This window comes from Centrocercus urophasianus, unplaced genomic scaffold (assembly GCF_019232065.1).
Source record: "Centrocercus urophasianus isolate 14NV4802_14NV808 unplaced genomic scaffold, USGS_Curo_1.0 seq_19, whole genome shotgun sequence".
Lineage (NCBI taxonomy): Eukaryota > Metazoa > Chordata > Aves > Galliformes > Phasianidae > Centrocercus > Centrocercus urophasianus.
Window position 1 is genome coordinate 6482544 of NW_024884744.1, and position 22604 is coordinate 6505147.

Below are 22604 nucleotides of genomic sequence, written 5' to 3' on the forward strand. Positions count from 1 at the left end.
ACATCTTATTTCTGAGAAAAAGCATGGAGAGGTCAGCAAGTTTGATCTTTTTGCATGTGACAGCAGTAGAGATGGTTAGCAAAATTTGACATTTTTTCTCTGAACTCGTCATCTTCCTCACCGGTTTGGAGCTGTCAGTCTTTTCATCTTAAAAGCATGTTTTGTTTTCCTTATTGTAAACTTGGACAACTCTGACAGAAGTTGGCACCAAATAAGTGATTTTCAGCCTGTACAGATAGCCTGCCATTTAGGGCTTAAGCTGTGAGGCAGTGGTAGTGCTCAATGGTACTCTGACATCACTGTGTTTCTAGGTGTAACTATCTGAATAATTCCCTGAAAGCAAAAAGAATTAAGCTGTCTGGATAAAGTCAATCCAGTTTTGGCATTTATTTTGTTGCTTCAAAAAGCCTCTTTGATGTGAGGCTGTATGAGAACTGCTGAGTCACAGCCTGAACCTCTGATTGATCACCTGAGCCGAGCAGTGAGTCAGCCAGAGGAGCACAGGTGAAGGCAATTCCTATTTAAGAGCTGACTACCAGTGGGGAAGGATCTCTTTTGGAGGTTGCCTCTGCTGGTGTTTTGTGAGTGAGCTCAGGATAGGGGTAAGCCTTCTATGTATTCTTTTTTTGTTATCATAGTCTGCTTTGTCAAACTCTCTTGTTTATTTCATAATTATAACATCTTAATATTCATTGATTATACAAAGGCTATTACAGATATTAAACCCTTTTCAATCTCCTTAGTATTAGGAAAACATATTTTGGTTGCTCATTGATTACTTTCTATTTTCACTGCTGCTATCCAGCAAACACCACAGAAACACAGACAGGCTGGGTTAGTCCACTGAAGGCTTTATCTTCCCTTGAGCATGGAAAGATGCATAGCAAAGCGTGTGTACCCATGCTCTGGGATTTTTGTTGGCTTTTTTTTTTTTTTTTTTTTTTTTTTTCTCCTTTCCAAGAAGGCTGAAGGGTGTTGGTAGTGAGAGCTCTGTTTTATTCAGGAGGCATAATGTTGTGCATAAAAATGTGAGCTGCCTTGAATCTAGTGTGTTTAAATATTGCTAGGTACCATGGGTAACTTTGCTCAGATGGTGCAAGCTGTCTGGGGATTTGGGGTGATTTTTAAAGCAGACCATCTACATCATGGAACACAGACTAGTGTCCTCACTCCATTGGTATCTATGGGAGCTAGATTGAAGATTTTCTGTCTGCCAGGGTGCGTGGCTATTACAAAGTTTTAGATCCAGTCTGTAAAATGGAAAGAAGTTAATTGATGGGATGAGATGGTTGTTCTCCATTACTTCAGAAGGCTTTCAGATAAGGAGCTGCTGGACTGTTGTCTCTGGCATATAACCTCCTCATTATATTTGGAATTTGGCCACACTGTGGTCAGTGTGACACTGGTTTTTAAGGTGGGGGGATGGGACTAGAAAAAGTATCATTGCTAGGTTTCATTTTCATTGTAGTGCATCTAGAAGAAGAAAGAATCAAAATTAATAGGAAGTGACCAAAAAAAACCCAAAGCAACCCACCAGCAAATACTGGTTTTGTAAAGTGAAGTAATGCTTATGGGCCTGCCAGAATAGTTGGGGAGAGTCAGTCCTCACATTAATAAGAGCAATTTGATTAATAAAATGTGCTGTGATCTTCTACAGAAGATCTTCATCAGAAGGATGAATGGAATAAGAGAGAAGATCCTTGTATTGGAGGGCCAATTCTCACAGCAGAAAATAACCAGCAGAATCCTTAGTAATGTTTTAATTATGAAGAATTAATATGATCATAAATGATCTGGAAAGGGACTGAAAAATGAGGAAATGATGTTGTAATTGATTTTAAATTGTGCATTAGATCACATTGCAGATAATTTTTAGGTTTGTTACTCAGGCACTAAACAACAGAAGAAGGAAATGTTGAAAACTATGAAAAGGAGAAGTAGTTTAACTGTGCAGTGGAAATACTAAGTCACAGCCTGAAGCAGTGATTGAGCACCTGGTGGGAAGGCAGGGCCAACCCAGGGGAGCTCGGGTGGATGCAGTGCAGCTGCATGACTGGAAAGGGTGGAACCAGGACGCAACTCTTTCCATACCTCATTTAAGGGTTGGCAGTGGAGGTGAGGGTATCTCACTGGAGATCCCTGCATATTTGAGGCCTTCCAAGGGTAAGCAGCTCTTTTCTTTCATTTATGAATCCATGGCTGCTGCATTTGGGCTTGTCCTCATTTGCTGCTGCCAAAGACTTTGTTGCTCTGTTATTATTGCTGTACACATTATAGCATTACAATGGTTCACTGCAAATATTAGCCCAGTTAGCAAGTGGCAAATGCAAAGAGTGACAGTTGATATTTGGTTTTCCGTTATATTTTGGATTGTAAATCAGAAGTGAGCCTCTGCTCTGACCAGAGAAACCAAGTAGATATCTAGAAGATGAGAGGTATATTCTGAGGAAGGAATCACTGCATTTCTGCCTTGTTCTGCCTTCTTCCTGGGTGCCTGTGGGCCCGTGTCAGACACTGGACTGTATTCTAAACAGAGGTGGCAAAGTGGCTGTCATAAAATTTGTCTATAGACAGATGTCCTCCTCTAGATCAGTTAACATAACAGTATCTGCCAGTGCAGCAATTTGCAAGAGCTCTGGTTTGAGCAAAGTCAGGGATAACTTAGACCATCAATTAAAACCATTTTGAAGTACTCAGATGAACAGCTCTGTCAGCAGATCTGTGAGGATGGTAATTGCAGATGAGAGGAGCCTCACTGGGGAGGAGTATCCATGACATACAGCTGGTCTCAGAGAAGGCATCAGAAAGGAAAGCTTTCACTTAAGAAGTCTGGGGAGAATTCACAAACTTGCTGACCTTCTCCTGCCTGGCACCCACCTGCAAATGCAATGGTAATACTTACAGGTAGGATTTCCAAGTATAAGGGCTGTTCACAAGAGTGGCTATGCTAGGTTTAACCACAGGTCCACTTAGCTCTCCCTATTCTCATATGGCTGCCCTGGATGTTTTTATTTTAGAAAGCTTCTGAAGAGGACTTGAACCACTAGTGGTGTAGGTTTGTGTAAGAAAATATGTATAGACTATATACAGATCTATGAAATGGAAGAAAAAGTGTGGCTTAAGAGGATTTCAGTGTGTCCTGATAATATTTTTAAATCTTAAAATTGCACCAGCAAAAGTGAAGCTGATCGCATCAGGAGCGAACCTGTTGCTTGAGTTGGGTATAGAATGTGTTATTCACGTCTTAATCTGCTATTTTAGGTGGAAATGTAGAAGTGAGGCTAAATTAATATAAGCTAATGCTGCTAGCAAAATATTCAGGTCTTCAATTCTGATGGCTTTACTTTGTTTTTTCAGTGCCAGAAATCCAAAGGGTGAGGTCTATTTCTAGGACTAAAAGCACCATACTAATGCTTTGGAGATGTAGCAAGCAATGCAAGTGATTTTTACATAAAGTGAATGATGCAAATGATCCCAGTAGAAAGTTTTGCTTCCCTTTTTCCTACATAAGGGAATTACATGACTGAAAACGTATCATTTTTCCTTTTGTTTCTTCCTCTTTAAATAGCTCATCTGATGAGGTGTTGTGCTTTAACCTGGCAGGCAGCTCTTTTGCTCACCCCACTGCCTCCAGGGAGAAGGTGAAGAGGATTGAGGAAAAATAGAAAGTAGAACTTGTAGATTGAGATAAAAACTATTTACTAAGACAGAGAAGGAAGAGGGAAATAATGTTAATTTTATATTTCTCTCTTTGTGTGTGTGTGTGTGTGTGTGTGTGTGTGTGTCTGTGTGTATACACACACATATATACTTACTTACAGAACAAGCAACGCATAATGCAATTGCTCACCACCCCACCCCTCAGCTGATGCCTAGTCAGTCCTTGAGTAGTGGCTGCCACCCCAACCACCTCTCCTCAGTTTTATGTTTTTTTTTCACATGGTGATGCATGGTATGGAATATCCCTTTGGCCACTTTAGGTCAGCTGTCCTGGTTCTGTCCCCTCCCAGCCCTGTTGCTGTCAGGGTGGTGCAAGAAGCTGAAAATGTCCTTGGCTCTGCATAGCACTGCTCAGCAACAATTAAAATATGGTGCTTTATCAACACTGTTTTTCTCCTAAAGTCAAAATGTAGCATCATACCAAGCACTGTGAAGAAAATTGACTCTGTCCCAGCTGAAACCACTATATGACGTTGGTGTTTCAGGTGTATCTGAAGGCATTTAATTGAAATAGCTTGTGGTCTGCAAAGTGCTGCTGCAGTGTATTGTCATTTAGATGCTTCAGGAAGAAATTAATTGGTTGAAAGACACTTCCATGTTGTCACAAATTTGTCCATCACTTTCGGAGAGATCAGGATTAAACCCAGATTCCAAAGATACATTTCTTGAGTTTGAAAATTTGTTGCAGCCTCATTAGTCAACATCCTCATTCAATTTTTGTATTTGTGTCCCCTTTCATACACACACATCCATATGCACAGGATATCCTGTTTAGAGATCCTGCCTGGAATGTCCTTATGCCCCTATTATTAGTGCATTCAGTTGGTAACTCTTCTAAATCTGATCTGGCCATGTCCACTCCTTCCCCTCCAGTAGGTTGGTTTACAGTACTGTCTTCCACCTCCAGCTGCTGTTTTCAGTCAGTCCAGCAGCAGTGCATTTCTCACTGTCACAGAAGTGTGACGCCTGTGAGCTGGAGTAAATGTACTCTCCTGAGTGCTTGCTCAAAATAACGTCAGACGCGCTGCTGTTTCAGCGTGCCCGTTATTTTGCTTTCCCCGTTGTCCTGGCCTCCCAACACAACATTGTGACCTATGCCCACTTTGTTTTAATGACTGCAGTTTAACTGGGGCTCTGACTGAGTACCATAGAGTTGTTCGTCTGGTAGAAGGGGAACGTTGTCATGCGGTTGTTCCCCAAGTCGGCAGCACTTTAAAAAGATGGCGTACAGGTTGGTTGTTGTGCAGCAGCCTTAGAACTGGAGTAAACCATTTGTTGCCCAGAGATTCTTCTATACACTGTATGTTAGAAGGTTGTCATTGTCTGAGAAATAGCCTTGTATGCAATAGAGTATTTAAAAGTTTATCCTGTTATAAGTCCCTTAGTGTTACGGTAACTTTTGGTCAAATGTGCTCAATTTGCAAGCAGACTTCTCCCACTACTCTTTCCCCTGGCTACAGTTGTTCCTTTGTCAAATCCTGCACTGGTTTTAAGATCCGTATCTGAAGCATCCTGCAGACTATATGGGATGCCCACTGGCAGCCTCGCTTCCTGTGGGCTCCTGTTGTCTTGTAATGTAATAGTCATCTTGTTTTATTATGCAGAAACTCATGCTTTCTTAGCTAAACTGGCTGTTGTGTGGATACAGAAAATATGATGCAGGTGTGTCTTCTTACCAAGCTTAGCAACTGTGGCTCTCTGCATGTAAGCTAAAATTTGAAAACATTAGTACAGATTTTGGGATTTTCAACTTGACATCATTAAGGGACCTGTCACCATTAGGAATTAGTTTGAGGTCCTCTGCTGTTTCAGCAGTTTTGAGTCTGTGACCATGGATTAATTTCTACTCTTGTGATACTGGACATGCGAACACTGATAAACTATTTTCAGTGCAACAGTTGCCAAAAATATTGTAATCCTTTGTAGATATGTGGGCTGGAAGTGTGCCAGCCTTACATGATCACTTTTAAAGTAAAATTGCAAGTTAAATCTTTTATTTCCCCCTGAAATTGTTATAATGCTGTGTGTATCCTCCTTCAAGAAGTGTGATGCTGCCTTGTGTCAGACATCCAAAATACCATGCTGACAAAGCATCACGTTTTACTTTCCTCGTAATACAAGTGGTATGAAGCCTGAAAAGGAACTTTTTTCTTCCCCTTACACCCAAAAGGATGATGCTGCTAAGTATTTTTCTCTGGATCCCTAATTCTAATGTGGGTCAGTAGCAGTGAAGCTGCTGCTGTCTACCTGCTCTCTGGTTCATGAGATGAGCTGAAGTGTGGCTCTGAATTTTGAACTGTGGCAGCCATCTAATTGCCTTTTCTATACAGTGGTTTGTGAAGGTTAAAAACTTCTAATGTTGATATGAAAAAGAAAATACCAGATGACAGCTACTGACTGATGTGAGCTGTCCTCAGGTTCCCTCTGGTGGCAGAGCGAAGCATGGGACTGTAAGCCCTGCAAAAGACATGTTTGCTGCCTTGTGAACTTGTCTGAACATACACACAGTTTTTATCTTCTCTGAGGAAACTGCACAGGTTGAAATCTATCACATTTAGGAGGTTATCATTAGTTTTGTTGTTACTATGTTTGCCACCATTGAGGTTATGTGAAATTCATGCAGTATGTTACCATCAGCTTGGAGATGCTCAGTTTCTTTACTTTTTAGAGAAAAAGAGCTTACAGCTGTGGACTGCATCTGTTGAGATTTTATCCTTTATCAAAACACAAGATAGTATAAACTGTGAAAGAAGCCCAGAGTAAAGTGAGGTTGCTGGTTGCCTATCATGCTGTGGTAACAGATAAATAGCTCTTACTTTTAGCTATTTGAGGCTAATGATGAGATACAGGAATAATTCCAGCCATGGAAAGCTGGAAGAGAGGAAAGGCTACAGATGCAAAGTGAATAGGAGCCACGGAATGTTTCATCCAGGTCTGTGATCTGGATAATGTGGGTTGTTGCTTTGCAATTTAGGCATAGCTAGTGTGTGACCTAGTCTCAAATTGTGTAGTGCTTCAATATCCTGGGTGAATACTCAGCAGTATTGCCTGCTGCTTTTGTCCAAAATGAGTAGAATTTTGTTATTTGCTTCCAGAATGAGATGTCTGCAACAGCACACTGCTTGGAGAGAGGCCAGATCAACTATGAGCGGAGCTCAGATTGAGGTGGAGATTTTGGTCCTCAGTTAATCCTCTTGCAGTGGGGTCAGATTTCAGTTTAGAACAGAAGAAACTACTGAGAGTGTCAGCTTTTGGGCTGATAGCTGGCAGTGCTTCCTAGTGGTACCACTGGCACAGTTTAGGAGCCATGGTCCTGGGACTGTCTCCTAACAATACCTATCTTGTTTTCCAGATCTAGAGGCAAATGGTGATCTGAGCAGTGATGACTTTGAATATGAAGATGAAGCAAAACTCGTTATATTTCCTGATCACTATGAAATCTCATTACCAAACATAGAAGAGTTACCAGCGCTGGTTAGTGAACATATGCAAACATGGAAGGAATTTTCCCTAGAGCAGTTTTCATCAAAATGCTGATTTGTTGTCAGTTGCTTATTTTTACATAAAGGTCTCTCTTAACTGGAGAGGCAGGCATTTTTAAAAGTCTGCTTTATTTTTTTTTCTTGGGATTTGCTTTTGTCTCTTGCATTCCTTCCCTTATTTTGATGACAGCTTGCCTCCTGTATTACGTGTTGTGCTTGCTCTCCTGATAACTGTAATCCAGATGCATATTTGTGTATTTAAGCATATGATTAGTCTTACTGATATCCAGTTCAATATATGGTTAGCAACTGAGTTGAATGTCAAGTTCCTAAAAGTCACTGAACTGCGATAGATTTTTGAATTTGATCTTCCTTTGTCTTCCAGGTGACAATAGCTTCTGATGCACTTCTCAGTGCAAAATCACCCTATAGGAAGCAGGACCCTGACTCCTGGGAAGAAGAGCTACAGGCATCTAAGCATGCTAAATCACTTGTGCAGTTGGACAATGGTGTTAGAATTCCCCCCAGGTAAGTGTAGCAAGGTTTTTTCATTCTAGGTTATCTAATACAGTCCAGAATAAAAAACTAAAGGCAGTAACTCAGCCAGCAATTATCTTGTGTGATTCTTAGCTGGATGTATGAGTGCTTGGTTTGACCTACCATAACTGGGAATGCAGAATGGCTTCCTGCCTTTCTTTCTTCTGTAATTTCTTCTAATTTCTTTCTTCCTTTTTCTTTTCTTTTCTTTTTTTTTTTTCTCAGTGGTTGGAAGTGCTCAAAATGTGATCTTCGGGAGAATCTGTGGCTGAACCTGACAGATGGTTCGGTGTTGTGCGGGAAGTGGTTCTTTGATGGTAGTGGAGGGAATGGCCACGCAATGGAGCACTACAAGGAGACGGGTTATCCCCTGGCAGTGAAGTTGGGAACCATCACTCCTGATGGAGCAGGTCAGCCACCTGGCAGGTTCTTAGATGGGATATCTTTTGTGCATGAAGCTAACTATGTAAACCTACAATCAAGTGAGTTTTTTTTTCCAGTGCAAATGTTTAACAGACTGATATGGAGAGAGAACCCTGTAAGTCTTGTTCAGTTTGAGGAGAATGACACACATCATTAGAAGAAAGCTTTTTTTTTTTTTTTTTTTTTTTTTTTTTTTTTCTCTCCAATGTTCTTTTCTCCTGTCATATGTCTGATTGTAAATAGTGCTTTAGCTTTGTGTAATAGTGGATTAGTATTAGGTGGGGAAGAATGGTGTTTTGAAACAACATAGTCCTGAGAAACAGTATTTTTAGTTTGGGTAACTTTGCTGTGTTAGTCTGGGGCAAATGATTCAATCTTCAATAACAAAGAAGCAATAACAGTTGCATTTTAGATTCAGAAAAGCCTACTATCATATGTATTTTTTTAACGTACTGGGAAATGTACTATCTTCCCTTGTTGATTCAGTAGTTTTTTGTTCATCTTCATGGGGCTGCTGTGATGGTCATTAGTAAAAAGCCTGATGATCTTGTGAGAATGAAAAATCTATAGAAGTGTTCCTGCTTGCAAATTCTCTGTGTGACATTCTGCAGTGTTGCTGTGGGGGAGGGTTGTGGTGTGTGAAAACTAGATGGAGTATAAACATGAGAAGCTGAAAAAGTCTTAAGCAAGCATCTTTTTCTGCAGCTGTAAGGAGGCAAAAAAGGATCAGGTAGCATGATTGCGTTTGTTTTCTAGTGCTCAGGACCATATGGATGAGAAATGACTGCATAGAGCAGCAGCCTTCCACTTATTTACACACATCAGTTGAGAATTTTTCATCTTTAAGTCCTATTCAGTTTCAGGGTAAGGAGGCTGTAGTTAGATTCACCCAGCTGTGCCATAGAAACACTGAGCAAAGTTAATTTTCTCCCAGATTCTGTTTCCTTGGATGAGCCTGATTTTTGGATTGAAGATGGTTAGGATTTTCTTGGGTGAAAGTTTCAACCTGCATCTACAAAATAGATAATATTTTAGTGTTTGTTTCAATGCTTTTCTGGTATTTTTACCACTAGTATTTGTTTCCTACAGCTGTTGTACTTCTGCCTCCCACCCATCAGCTGTTTTTGCTCTCGTGTGGCCTTTGGGATAACAAAGGACACGCTGTCATCTTTCCCTCTGAATGGGGGGCAGCAGCTGTTCTACACAGATATTTGTTCTTCTGGATGTCGTTAACTTAATGTCCCTATAGGGAAGACTTCCCTCCCCCAACCTTCTTTCTTTTCCTTTTCAGCAATTAATCTCTCTGATCTATATTGCATTGGTAATCATAACTTCTCTATAGGGCTGGATGACAGATGAGCTTCAGGAAAGAGGCCCTGTGGCTGATTGTGACAAATATCTGTCTGGTTTCTGCTTTACTGACCTGGAGGTGAAGAGGTAATAGTAGAGGAATAATAAGTGTTGGTCCTTCTGCTGATGTTACTTTATCCTTTTTCACACAAGTAATGATGAGAAAGAGGAGATGCCAGTACTTATCCATTCCCTGCAGAGAGAGCAGAGGAGAGCCCCTTGTCTTTTCCTGACAAATCTGCATTGCACAGACTGGAAGGGATTTGTGGGGCATTAGCCTCATTTCATAGTTTCGTCAACAAACAGACCTGGATTCGGATCAGAGATTGAACCAAAATTCTGTCTAGCATCCTAGGACCTTGGGCAGGTTAGGCAAGTCAAAAATTTTCTTCTCTAGGTTGAGTGCTTCTTGGCAGGCTATGCTAACAGCTACTTCTCTTTACAATGCGATTACGTTTGATTTCAAGTACTTGAGGTTACGTGGTTGAAAATGCTCTGAGGACTGGAATAGTTATTTGGCAGTGAGAGGCTCTATTTTTAACAGGTTCTTGAATGAGTTGCTTTGTGGATGCCAGTCTCAGTAATTGTCAGATACTTCTTTAGGGTAATCTTGGGCAACCTGTTTCTTCACACACCATTGCCTGTTATCCTTTGAGTAGGAAGGAGTGATGTCTCTAACATGCATAAGTCTTGAGCTGGAAGAGAAAAGGAAGTACAGGTAGCAGTGTCACTTTTCTTACTGCAATGTGAGTAATAACAGTTGTTCTCTGTTGAATAATGTTTTGTGGTACCTATCTCATGTTTCTTGTTCTCTTTTTCATTTTTTATCATCTTCCCCTCTTCTACCCTTTTCTTACTCTGCAGCTAGTGTGTCCCATTTGCTGACTTCTGTGTAGACACTTATGGGTAAGAATGCAGGAGAGGACTATGGACCAGTGTTTTGGAATTCTCAACTTCTTTAGTTTGCTGCCCTTTGCCGCCTTTGGAGTGGATTGTTTTTCTCTCATGAATTTAAGTTGGCTACACAGCAGAAAGGAATAATGTTTGTGAGACAAGCTGGGCTTGAGTGAAGATTAACGTTGTGTGTTCCATTCTTGCAGCTCAGGGTCAGTAATTCCAGATGGCTGCTCTTTCTTCATTTGCCAGAAATGAGGAAAAACAAAATCAAAGCAAACACATTGGGAGCAGTCACCCAAGATCAGCTGATGTGTAATCTCACTGATAGGTGTGTGAGCTTTACAGGATCTTCTGGCTGTTCTGTGACCTCACCAGAAGACTATGGAATGTTGTATGTGGATGAGCTGTCAAGTTCTCTGAGCATGCTTGCTACTACACAGTGGAATTCCAGTAGATGAGCAGCTACAGCTCCATGCATACCAGAGGGGTCATCAGAACCAATGTTAATAGAGGGTCTGATGGCCGCTGATAGCAATGTGACTCAAAAACACCATTCCTTGGTTTGAGAGAGTTTGTGTTTTTCATAGGACTGATAAATCCATAAGTTGCACTTAGATCTTAGAATAGTGGCTGACACTCAAGCTATCATTTCAGTGTGGTTTTCTCACTGGCATTCTTCAAGGAATCTGCAGTCTTGTTAAAATCTTATGCAGGTGATGGACTGAGGCCAGGAGAGAGCAGGAGAAGGACCCTTTAGAAGTGGTCTGTGCTGCAAGCAGACTTCATCTGGATTCCTGCTCTGTCCTCCCAGATTTTTCTTATTTCTTCTTGTTCAGGGTTCAAATTTCTCTCTTACCCCGGATCTGATCACATGAGGCAGGATCACTGAAAAACTCTATAGGATGTGATGGAAACTTGTCTGAGAGGAGTACTGGCAGAGACTTTCTGGGCTTTGATATGAGTAGAGACTGGAGCAGAGGAGTATTCGTACACTACGAAGGAAGAGAGCAGAGAAAAGACAAGACCTGTTCAGGACTTTCTAGTGGGTCTTATATCCTCATGCCATGCCTGTAGATTTACTGTTATTTGCTTAAGTAGGTGAAAGCTCTGCTTCATTAAAGTCTTGTTTGGTAAGTATTAAAAATGAAATTTTTATTTTCATTTTGTCCTTTTATTGAATTTATTAAACATAGCTTCATAACAAAAGTATCATTAGGCTTACTGCTTTCCTCCCCAGTTTGAACTTTGCCCTTTCAAAATCTTTATGGACTACGAGGAGCTATTTTAAAGCTAGGATTTAGATCTCTCATACAATACAGCAAGACATCCCAAAAATGACGTTGGACTTTCTCCCTCATGATAAGATTAATCTTCCAACTCCCATCCAAGTTATTTCGAATGAAGAATTTTTTATTTTTACCCTGTGTATCACTGGGAAAAGGAAATGGATTCCTTGAACTGCATGAGACATTAAAATGCCATTTCCAGTTGTCACTTGGCTTCATAGTTTTGAATGTGTTTGCCAGCATGTAGTAGCTCCACATAAAATTCAAACATTCTTGCTGCTGTGTTCAAAACATGGATTGGTTATGTACCTTACAATTCTGTGAGTTGTGTTCCTTCTTCTACAGATTTCTTTTACTTCTTTTGGGGAAAGGAGAGGGGATTGTTGGGTAATACTGTAATTACTTCAAATTTTCGTAGGTTTTAATGCGATGAAGGTGTGTAATTGACTCAAAGGAGAATAGTTGAGTTGATATGTTGAAAACATTTAAGGTGTTTACTGAGCTCTGTGGTCTATATGTTATATACATCTCAACCAACCCCAGAGAATATGAATAAGACATCTTATCTAGGCACTTCTGTATTGAGAATGCAATAATCAACAAAGAGAAAGGGTAACATTTGATACAACAGGTCATCTGTTTCTCTTTGCTTTTGTAGATGTCTATTCCTTTGATGAAGAGGAGCCGGTGTTAGATCCACATATAGCAAAGCATCTGGCACACTTTGGGATTGATATGCTGCAGATGCAAGTGGTAGGAAATCAAGCTTCTTTTTAGTTTCTTCATTACTTTTCTAGTTGGGAGTAGGGAGAAACAGGAGAAGTACTATATCTGTAGTTTATATAGAACAAACCTTATACTGGTTAGTGTATTTCATTGTCCAAGTGGAGGCAAAAGAAAAAAAAAAAGACCCTAAACTATTATAGAAGAGTTTCAGAAGCCTTCATGGTTCTTATCAGTATTTTCAGTATATTAATATCTTTGCCAATATCGTGAATAAAAGTTCCTCTTATTCAGTGGTCTTTCTGAAAAATGTGTTTTTACTTAAAAAAAATCTGCAAAATTGGTGTATAGTTTCAGCTGTTGCAGAGAATTCCCCTTCTGCATTTAGACCGGTATGTGAGATGATTTGTGAAGTGGGGGAGTAGTGCTAGCAAAGTGGTAATGTAATGATTAGTATCTACAAATTGAAAGCTGAGCTGTGAATTGGAACTTCAACATCCCAGACCTAGCTTTTCCCTTTTGCATGGAGAGTTGTTGAAGCAGCATCTTTGCATCTGATTTGTTTGCTGAGACCATCTTCTACAGTAGCAGCTATGCCCAACCATTATAAACGGAAAAGTGCAGCTTGAAAACATGAAGTATCTTTATGCTGAGTCTTGAGAATGCAGATCATAGAGAAGTGGAGGTTGAAGGCATAATGAGAAACATTCAAAGAGCCAGCGGTCTGTAGTGAAGAGCTGTGAGACGAATTGGATGAGCAAGCTGCTACACTTCTGACCTTGACCTCCTCCCCTGCATGTGGGATTCACCTCCCTTTTCCCATCAATTTGGCTGCTCTTTTCTAAAAGAATTCACAAAATTGGTGATGATGACAGCAGCAGTATAATAGTTGCAGAAGTTAAAAGGCAAAATAAGTCTTTTTGCTTTCAGGCAGAGAATGGTCTAAGAGATAATGATATAAAACCAAGAGTCTCTGAATGGGAGGTGATTCAGGAAGCTGGTATGAAACTCAAGCCCGTGTATGGCCCAGGGTATACCGGCATGAAGAACCTGGGAAATAGCTGCTACCTCAATGCTGTCATGCAAGCCATTTTCAGCATCCCAGAGTTCCAGCGAGCGTAAGTAGCTCCAAGCTAGCACTTACTACTAGTTGCCTAGTTCTCCTATGTCCTGTTTTTCTATGCAGAACAGTATTTTAGAGTCTTTAACAAGATAGGGACCTGGCAGAATTTAGATCTTTGCATCACACATTTCTTTGTGTGGCTCTACCCAGGTAGCCTGTTATTTCACCTGTGTTCAAGTGAAGCAATACTCAGGTAGTATGTTACCAAGTGCTTTGGTTTTCAACAAATGGGCTACAACAATGTATACCTCAGCAATTATTGTCAGGAATTAGCTATTATTTCTCTGAGGAAACTCGATACAAACATTATTTCATGTGTTTTGTTCCTGATTAAAAGCTAACAAACAGAAAACTGTTAAGAATTTATTTGGCAGTGCTGGTCTGGAGTAGGAAGTACATTGTTTCATTGTGGTTTTGAGCAGTGCCCAGCAGCTGTTTCAGGTAGAATATTCTGGGTAAACAGCAAAGCCATATATTTTCTCTTTAGCTAGAAACTTCTAACCATAACTTAAATATCCTCTTCCTTATTTCTTTACTACTATTTTTCAGTGGTAGAAGCATTCACCAGGGTTAGGTGAAGTTATTTGTGTGTTGCAAAATTTGATTTGCCAGCACAGAAGGGGCTTGTAGATGTATTGCTGCTGAGGACTGTGTGTCTACCTCTGTGCAGTATTTGAATGTTTGTGCTTTGTTCTTGATGCCCAGGTATGTGGGAAACCTTCCGAGAATATTCGACTACTCCCCACTTGATCCAACACAAGATTTCAACACCCAGATGTAAGCGATGCTTTTCAATGACTTACTTTGTCAATTTAAATAGAATCTGAATAATTTAATGGCAAAGAAGAAAAATAGGCTTGTGTGGGCTTGAAATCAAAACATGGCACAGGGTTCAATGTGAAGACTTGCCTGATTAATTATATGTAATGTTTCTTTAAGGGCTCAAAGACAGTATATTTCTTCCTTGGAAGAAAATCTTTTATTTTTTGTCTATTTTCTCATGTGTTCATGTTTTTTTGTTTCTTTCCCCCTCATTTTCTTTCCTACAGGGCTAAACTGGGACATGGCCTCCTTTCAGGCCAGTATTCTAAACCACCCATGAAATCTGAGCTTATTGAACAGGTGATGAAAGAAGAACACAAGGTATTTGACTGAGTTTGTGCAGCCTAGTAACTAGGTAAAAGTGATACCCTGAGAAAAGGGAACAGGTGCTGGGCATTGGAGAACATGGATGGATCTAGCATGGGATGCTTAGCAAGGTGGAATGAGCGGGATTCTAGTCAGGAATATATTAGTCAGGGACTATTTGTGCAAAGCTTTAAAGTAACCAATGATTCTGTTAAGAAGGTGTTCAGCAGCTCCTGTGATGAGTGCATTCGTAGAACTTATGTTTATCTTCTCTGAGGGACAGTAGAATGCTATTTTAGGGTGTCCTGAGTGTTAGAGGATTTTCTAATCTCACTCTAAATTGCAGAAAGTAATAGAAAGACCAAATAAATTGTTTCTGAGGTGTCTGAAAATATTCTACCTGATTTCAGTGGAAGCTCTTAATATCTTAGGCAATTTTTTGATTTTTAGAAATAATGATAATTTTTTGCCAAGGCCTGGCTCATTTCTTTCTCTCAACAAGCTTCACGGGCCCTGTGTGATTCTGCTTTGTCTTTGTACCTCTTCTCAGTTCTGTGAAGAAAAGCTGTTAGCAGCTTTTATGTCACAACAGTTTCTCTTTTACCAAGTTGGCATAAATTTCCCTCAGTGTTTGGAGAGTGAGAATGACATCAGTTTGATTTTGACTTTTTTCAAACTCTGCTTATGGATTTGTCGCTGCTTTTCCCACAGCAATTTGATTAACATTTGCCTTGAGCAATATGTTAGTTATGTGCTTCGTGTAATCTACACGAGTGAATCTATCAAAATTGAGATTTGTTTTCCTATTCAAACTATCTACTTGAAGCATTTTGTTTAGAGTGATGCTGGGAAAACTGGGCCTGAAGTGTGTCAATGTGTGTCGTTCCTCCTTCCCCCTCCCTGTGTTAATGTCCCTGCCAGCCCACTTACTGTGGCTCCAAACAACATGTGGAGTTAAATTAGTCTTCACAACTGAAGTGAAGATACTGCTTGTAGGAAAGAGCTTTCTTTACAGGGGAGAATGCTTCATACAGAGTTGTATTTTTATGGACAGTAGCAGTCGCGTGGGCTTGTCAAAGAAGTATATGATGGTTTTCGTGAAAATAGGTATTTTCCTTTTACCTTTGTCTCTGTTAGTTATTGATATAGGAATTCACTTCCAAAGAAGAATGCCAGGAAGATTCTGGACACAGAGCGTCTGGTACACTGTAGTTTGTATAATTTGAGTGCCTCATGTCTGCTTGGCAGTTGTTCTGCATAGTAGATACTGACTGTTTTGAAAGAAACCAAAAAATGTGGCTTATGCTTTTAAGTAAAGTTGGAATATATCAGTGAAGCACACTGATTAAGAAATAGAAGAACAGATTTTAACAGATGCCTCACTTAAATTCTCTGTAATAGTTGACTAACTTTGTTAAATGTCTGTGATGTGAAAAAGAAATTATGTGCCGAAAGTTCAAGACTTGAACTGTTAGGACAAACCTACAGCTGTGAACCCACTACTCTGTGTTGCCCAAAGGTTAATCTTAGCAATGAGATGTTGAGATCTTCAATGACAAATAGTACAAACCTGTGTCAGGTAGTAGTAACCATGTATTGGCGTTTAAGAGTGCTTGCATTGTTCATGAGTTAATTAAAATTGTAGTTACACGTATCAGATGAGTCCTTTATCAAGCAAGTTGTAGCATACACTAGGTTTAGGAACAGCTTTCACACCTTTCATTCTTTGTGTTGAAGAAGAACACGGAAAAATTCAATTTATGGATGTTATTTTTTTCTGTTCTGTTGCTGTGGACATACAAAAAACTAGATTTTGTGAATTTGGGAATGTTCCCTGCTCACCTCCCTCCCTATCACCTTCCCCCAGCAATACTGATATACATATTGTATTCTGTCATTTAGAGAGCTGTGCTGACATTCATAATATGACTACACTGGATTTTAGGTGCCCAACATTTTCAAATGCCTCCATTTTGTGTCTACAGTTGTTCATTTTATTTTATTTTATTTTTTTTTTTTTTTTTTTGCGTCCTACCTGTGAGACATTCTCTAGCTTTCTAGGTTGCTGGAATTCATCCAGAGTTTTGGGGAGTTGTTGCCTGTGAAAGCATTCATGTGAGATCTGCAGTGGTCCAGCACAGTCTATATTTAGCTGAGCTGTTTTGCAACTGTTGATGAAGAAATTATGACAGATATTCTATAAATATTTTTGGTTCTGGGGAAGTAAAATCTACTTTTCATCACAGGAGCTTTGTCTGGGAACAGCAGAAGTTTTCTTGGTCCATTTTAATATTAAAAACAAGTTGAAAGCCTAAATGATCATCAACTAGGACTTGATTTTCTGTTAGATCTCTGTCATTTCTTCCATGGTTTTTCTTGCCCTTCATGGGGACAGGGTTTAGAGAAGAATATCCTTCTCTGGAGACTGTTGCATGTGGCTTGTTTCTTCATGCTCAAATAGATGAATAAAAAGTATATAGATGGAAGCAAGGCTTAATTCCAAACAGTGCATTACACGTCAAGGCAAATGTGCCACCTTGCTGTATAGAAAAAAAAAAAAGCCTATTATATAGTAATTTGAGGTATTTTATGCCTATCTGGGCTTTAATGAAATGTGACTGATGATGCGAGAGTGGCACATAACCCAGGGTTCAGAAATCACTGGAACATCTCTCTGTCAAAGCAGCAGTAAGGCTCTGTATGGGAGCCTCTCAGTGGCATCTTAGCCTCATGACATTGCTGGTAAGCTGCCAGTACTTGACAAAAATGTAACTGAGAACATTCTTCTGATTTCAGTGAGTCTCTGCCTACCTTTCCCTGTTGAAATCAGTATTCACATTTTCCTGTTTTAGTGTGTGCTCTGTCTGCCTTTCATTTCATGCTGCTTTTTTTCTTTTTATACTAGAGAAATGGAGAGCAACTGTGGTGAAGTCTGAGATTGGCTGAATATTTAATAACCTTTAGCGTGTCCTAAGGGCTCTGCTTTTGCTTGGACTCTCTTGAAATTTATTTGGTTTTATGGAGAGTGAGAGCAAATCTGAGCAAAATATTCTGACCCTTTTGAAAGCGTTATTTGAAAGGTATTGTAGCTAATGTCATTTTGAAGAAATTTCAGGAGGGAAAAAAAAGCTTCTGAAATTGATAGAGAGTGTGAAAGTCAAAATGAGGACTCAGCAGCTAGAGATTTTAAGATTTGGAACAGCTCCTTACTGATGTAACCAAATAGCCAAAGGTAGTATGTGCTTGGTCCATCACTGTGATCAACAACTACAAATTGCCAATTCATGTCAGTTTTTGGCAACCCATCTGCCAATTTTTCTGCATGTATTAGTTATCCTCTGCTTCATTCAGCAGAGATCACTGGAAAGCTTTTGTTTGGAGTATAATAGCTGCTACATCAAAGTGCTTCAGTGCCCACATAGCCTTAAGTGAAACGGGTCTGAGAGGATTGTCATTATTAGAAAGCAGTGTAGACTTAAAGCCTTCCTGAAAACTGCTAACCTTTAGCAATTCTTCAGTAATCTAATTTGGCGTGCAAATGCTATAGAAAAATAAACCTGTGTGAATGCTGCAGGAAGTACAAAAAAACCATACTCTGAAACCCCCGAATAGTATTTCAGGACCCTTCTCATTCTTTTTTTTCTAAAGGAGATCCAGATGAAACTGAAACTATCATTTCTACAGTGACAAAAATAGATCTAGTGGCCAAATAGATCTAGTATAGTAATAGGCCAAAAGTAGATCTAGTGGAATGATTTGGGGATATTTGATCTAAGACTGAATACAAATTCTTTAAAAGTGTTTTCTTTCTTTTGTTTATTTCTAGCCTCAACAAAATGGAATATCTCCTCAGATGTTTAAGGCTTTTATAAGTAAAGACCACACAGAATTTTCCTCTAATAGACAACAAGATGCACAGGAGTTTTTCCTTCATCTTATAAATCTAGTGGAGGTGAGAAATTCTGCATGAATACTTCTTTTCTGTAGTAGTGTTAAAGCTGAATTTGTTTTGTGAATGGCCTGTTTTTTTTTTTTTTTTTTTTTTTTAATATACTCTTTATAGCACTGAGTATATAGAAAATGGCAACAATTTAGAAGTACCTTGGCTTAGAAGTATTTTTTCCTTAATTATTCCTTCTTACTACTTCAGACTTATTACTTAAGTGGGATTCACTATGGGTGCAAGAGTTCTGCTTGCAATAGAATGCAAATAGAACTGTCAGATCTGCATCCAGCTTTGTTGTCTCTACGTTTGCCATAAAACAACCAGCAGCCTTTGGGTTCTTCGGTCATCCAAGGGATGACTGTTACAGTGAATTTTAATGTTTTGTCAGAGGAATCCTGTAGGTTCAGAAAACCCCAGTGATGTTTTCCGTTTCCTGGTGGAAGAACGCACGCAGTGCTGCCAGTCCAGAAAAGTCCGCTACACGGAGAGGGTGGACTACATCATGCAGTTACCTGTTGCCATGGAGGCAGCAACAAACAAAGGTAAAGAAAGCAACAGGTCAGTTCACTGACCTTTTGTGTGTCTCTGACCATAATCGTGTCTAGTTGAGCCATGCAAAAGCTTTACTGATACACTTTTGCATTTCTAAAACCTCTAAAAATACTTCTACAGTGAGGAACATCATAACCACAACATTCATTTAGCTTTCATTGTCATGTGTGTTTCTCAGATGAATTAATTGCATATGAGCTGAAAAGGCGAGAAGCAGAAGCTGCAAGGAGAGCTCCACCAGAACTTGTCCGTGCCAAGATCCCATTTAGTGCGTGTTTGCAAGCCTTCTCTGAACCAAGCAATGTAGAGGACTTCTGGAGCAGTGCCCTTCAAGCAAAATCTGCAGGAGTTAAGTAAGTGTCTGCTTGTGCAATGAAAACCTGTATTCTGTATATATGTTTCTACCTGGGCATGGTGCAGTGAGAAACAGGCAAGGGCATAATGGATGCTGGGGTTGTATTAGTGTTGAGGCTCATAAATACAATGTGTATGTCAAGTTCTGTACTGACCAGCTGAGCAGGAAATAAATTGTTCTGAACTGTCAATCTCCACAAAGGTGATGATGCATGACAGTAAAAGCTTGAACTTTAAAAGCCTTGTGGCTTAATTGTTTGACCACATTTTAAAATCAAACTTCTTGTATTAGTGGTAGAGCTCTGTACTGTGTGTTAGGAGATGCTCTGGATATCTGCACTTAATCTCTTGATGTCCTCACTTGACTAAAAATGCTGGAGGATGTTGTATGAGACAAAACTGGGTAAGACAAATGAAAGTTGTATTTGCTATGTGTGAAAGTTCTTTACGTGGATGTAAGTATTTGCGTTTGTGAGGTGCTATGTTCTTAACTCCATTTTGATTGTTATTACAGTTTTTACATGTGTCCAGATTTCAACCCACCCACTTCTGCATGATGCAGGGTTTGCCTGGATCTATCAAGTTCAATTGCTGTTAGTTGTATGGGGCCATGGTACAATACAGACTTAAAAGAAGGAACTTACTTTGTGTGTTTATATTTAGATATAATAAAGAATCTAGAACTTGGGCTTAGAAAGCATTGGGCTGAAATAGGAAGGCAGCTGGATGACTCTAGTTCTTAAGGCAGACTTTCTTGTTGAGAACAAGAGTTTGTCCCTTATCAGGTTCCATTTTTATATGTCAGTAGTGAGGAGTGGATGAAAAATGGGCTCTGCAACTGATTTGCTGTGGCTAGGTACCCTCTATTTTTAGATCGCTTAACATATCAGTGCCTCATTGCTCTCTTGGTGGATGGTTTCACTGACATCCTTGTATTGAAAACTGGGAGGCAAGTGCATGTGGTAGAGAAACAGCAGCAGAAATATATGGAGATTTGTTTTTTAAAACTGTGGCCACAGAGGAAGATTCCAATCTTTTTAAGTAGATCCAGAGTTAATGTGAAGCTCAGTTCTTCCTCATCCCGTAGGTCTGTTGTGGCTTAACCTGGCAGGCAGCTCAGAACCCCACAGTTGTTTGTGCTTTCCTCTCCCAGTGGAAGAAGGGGGAGGACTGGGAGGAAGAAAAACAGCAAAGTAGAACTTGTGGGTTGAGATAAAAACGAACAAAAACTACTTACTAAGAAAGAAAATGAAAATAATATTGACAACAATATGTATTTACAAAACAAGAGATGCACAGTACAGTTGCTCACCATCTTCAACCAATGCCCAGCCAGTCCTTGAACAGCAGCTGACCCCCTGGCCAACTGCTCTTGATTTCAGTTTCTTCATTCATTATGGTATGGAATCTCCCTTTGCCCAGTTTGGGCCAGCTGTTCTGGTTCTATCCCATCCCAGCTCCTTGGGCCCCCTCAGCTACCCTCACTGGCAGGAACAAGAAGCTGAAACATTCTTGGCTTTGCATCCACTGCTCAGTAACAGCTAAGACAGGGGTGTGTTAGCAACACTGGTTTTCTCCCAAAGTAAGGGGGAAAAAGAAAAAGCTTTGTACCAGACACTATGAAGAAAAAATCAGCTCTGTCCTAGCTGAAACCAGGACAAGGCCTTTAAAAGCATTGAAAAATAAACGAGAACTAATTTATAATTCAGAATGTTGTGCTGCAGATTACAAAGTTACTAAAATTACAAGATGAAGCTAACATGGATTTAGAAAGTCATTATTTATCATATGGAAGGAAGGCCTCTTATTTATGATATATTGACTGTATTTTACACAGAGTAAGCAGAATTGGAAAGGATGTTCTTTGTAAATACAAGACAAGGGAAAGCAAATGTTCAGGGTGGCAAGTGTGGGGAAAATGGGAGCATGGAGAAGGAGAATATATACAGTATTCAAATACATATAATATTCAAGATGCGTATATATAGATATATATAAAGTTATTGTGCTTCTTTTCTTGAAAACCTTTCGGTGAAGTATAAGTTCTCATGCTGATAAAATCTGTCATAATTAATCTCACTCAGCCTAGAGTTGTTTATTGCAGTATTCTTTAGGTACTGAAATCTGTGCTGCTTTTGATTTTGCTGCCTTGCCTCACTGAACTGAGTTTCTTGTGCTTCCTAGGACTTCTCGTTTTGCTTCGTTTCCTCAGTACTTGGTGGTGCAGATAAAGAAGTTCACCTTTGGCCTTGACTGGATACCCAAAAAGCTTGGTACGTGCCTTTTGTACTTACCTGTTTCTCATTCTATTCAAGGTAACCCATGTGCATTTTTTTCTGTAACAAGGACCTGGTTTCAATCTCAGGTTTATTTCAAGGATTACTTGATCCTAAACAAATTCTTTTTATTATTATTTTGTTAGTTTGTATTTTTGTCAAATTAAGCCAAGTGCTGATTGGTTGTGTACCCAGGTTCCTTTCTCTGAAGGAGTTGGTTGCTCTCTGAGGTCGTTTTGCTGGGTTCATAAGCTTAACTCGTTTCTCTGCTTCTGCAGATGTTTCAATAGACATGCCAGATTTCCTAGATATCAACCACCTTCGAGCCATGGGTCTCCAGCCAGGAGAAGAGGAACTTCCTGACATTGCACCTCCCATCATCATTCCTGAAGACCCAAAAGGTACTGATTTTTGTCCTCCTGATGTTCACTATGAAACAAAAAACCTAGTACCTGAAACTGTGTCAGATAAATGCTTTGTCAAAATTCAGCTCTCTGGAGGTTTTAATTTTGACCCTTATCTTAAGTTCTTTATCCAGATCATTTATCCTCTTGCTAAAACTAAGTCACGTCATTGAGCATGTTTGGATGATGGAGCTTTGTTGATGACAGATTAGATTCTTTCTTATGTTGGTTTAGGTCAGCTGCCAGTTGTATTTCCTGCTGGTTTATAGTACAAGAGGCTTGTTGTTCTGGATTGTCTGAGAAATGTCCCAGGTCTAATTAAAGACAAAATATCTGGGATAGAAAGATGATCATTTTTTGCCTATAATGGTACTAGGACCTAAAGAAAATTTAAAAAAAAAAA

General features: G+C 39.7%; 1 protein-coding gene across 3 annotated transcripts in view; it reads left to right on the forward strand.

The window, feature by feature from the left end:
* Positions 1 to 22604, forward strand: part of USP13 (ubiquitin specific peptidase 13) — a 44984-nt gene that overhangs the window by 13170 nt on the left and 9210 nt on the right. For all 3 annotated transcript variants that reach the window (XR_006169228.1, XM_042821148.1, XM_042821149.1), the window contains exons 4-15: positions 7073 to 7194; positions 7588 to 7730; positions 7965 to 8149; positions 12354 to 12448; positions 13349 to 13536; positions 14247 to 14318; positions 14591 to 14684; positions 18496 to 18621; positions 19004 to 19157; positions 19346 to 19520; positions 21706 to 21794; positions 22076 to 22198. Coding sequence is in view for 2 of the 3 variants with exons in the window: in XM_042821148.1 (XP_042677082.1) it covers positions 7073 to 7194; positions 7588 to 7730; positions 7965 to 8149; positions 12354 to 12448; positions 13349 to 13536; positions 14247 to 14318; positions 14591 to 14684; positions 18496 to 18621; positions 19004 to 19157; positions 19346 to 19520; positions 21706 to 21794; positions 22076 to 22198 (1566 nt within the window). In the remaining variant the exon portion in view is untranslated. The remainder of the gene's footprint in view (positions 1 to 7072; positions 7195 to 7587; positions 7731 to 7964; positions 8150 to 12353; positions 12449 to 13348; positions 13537 to 14246; positions 14319 to 14590; positions 14685 to 18495; positions 18622 to 19003; positions 19158 to 19345; positions 19521 to 21705; positions 21795 to 22075; positions 22199 to 22604) is intronic.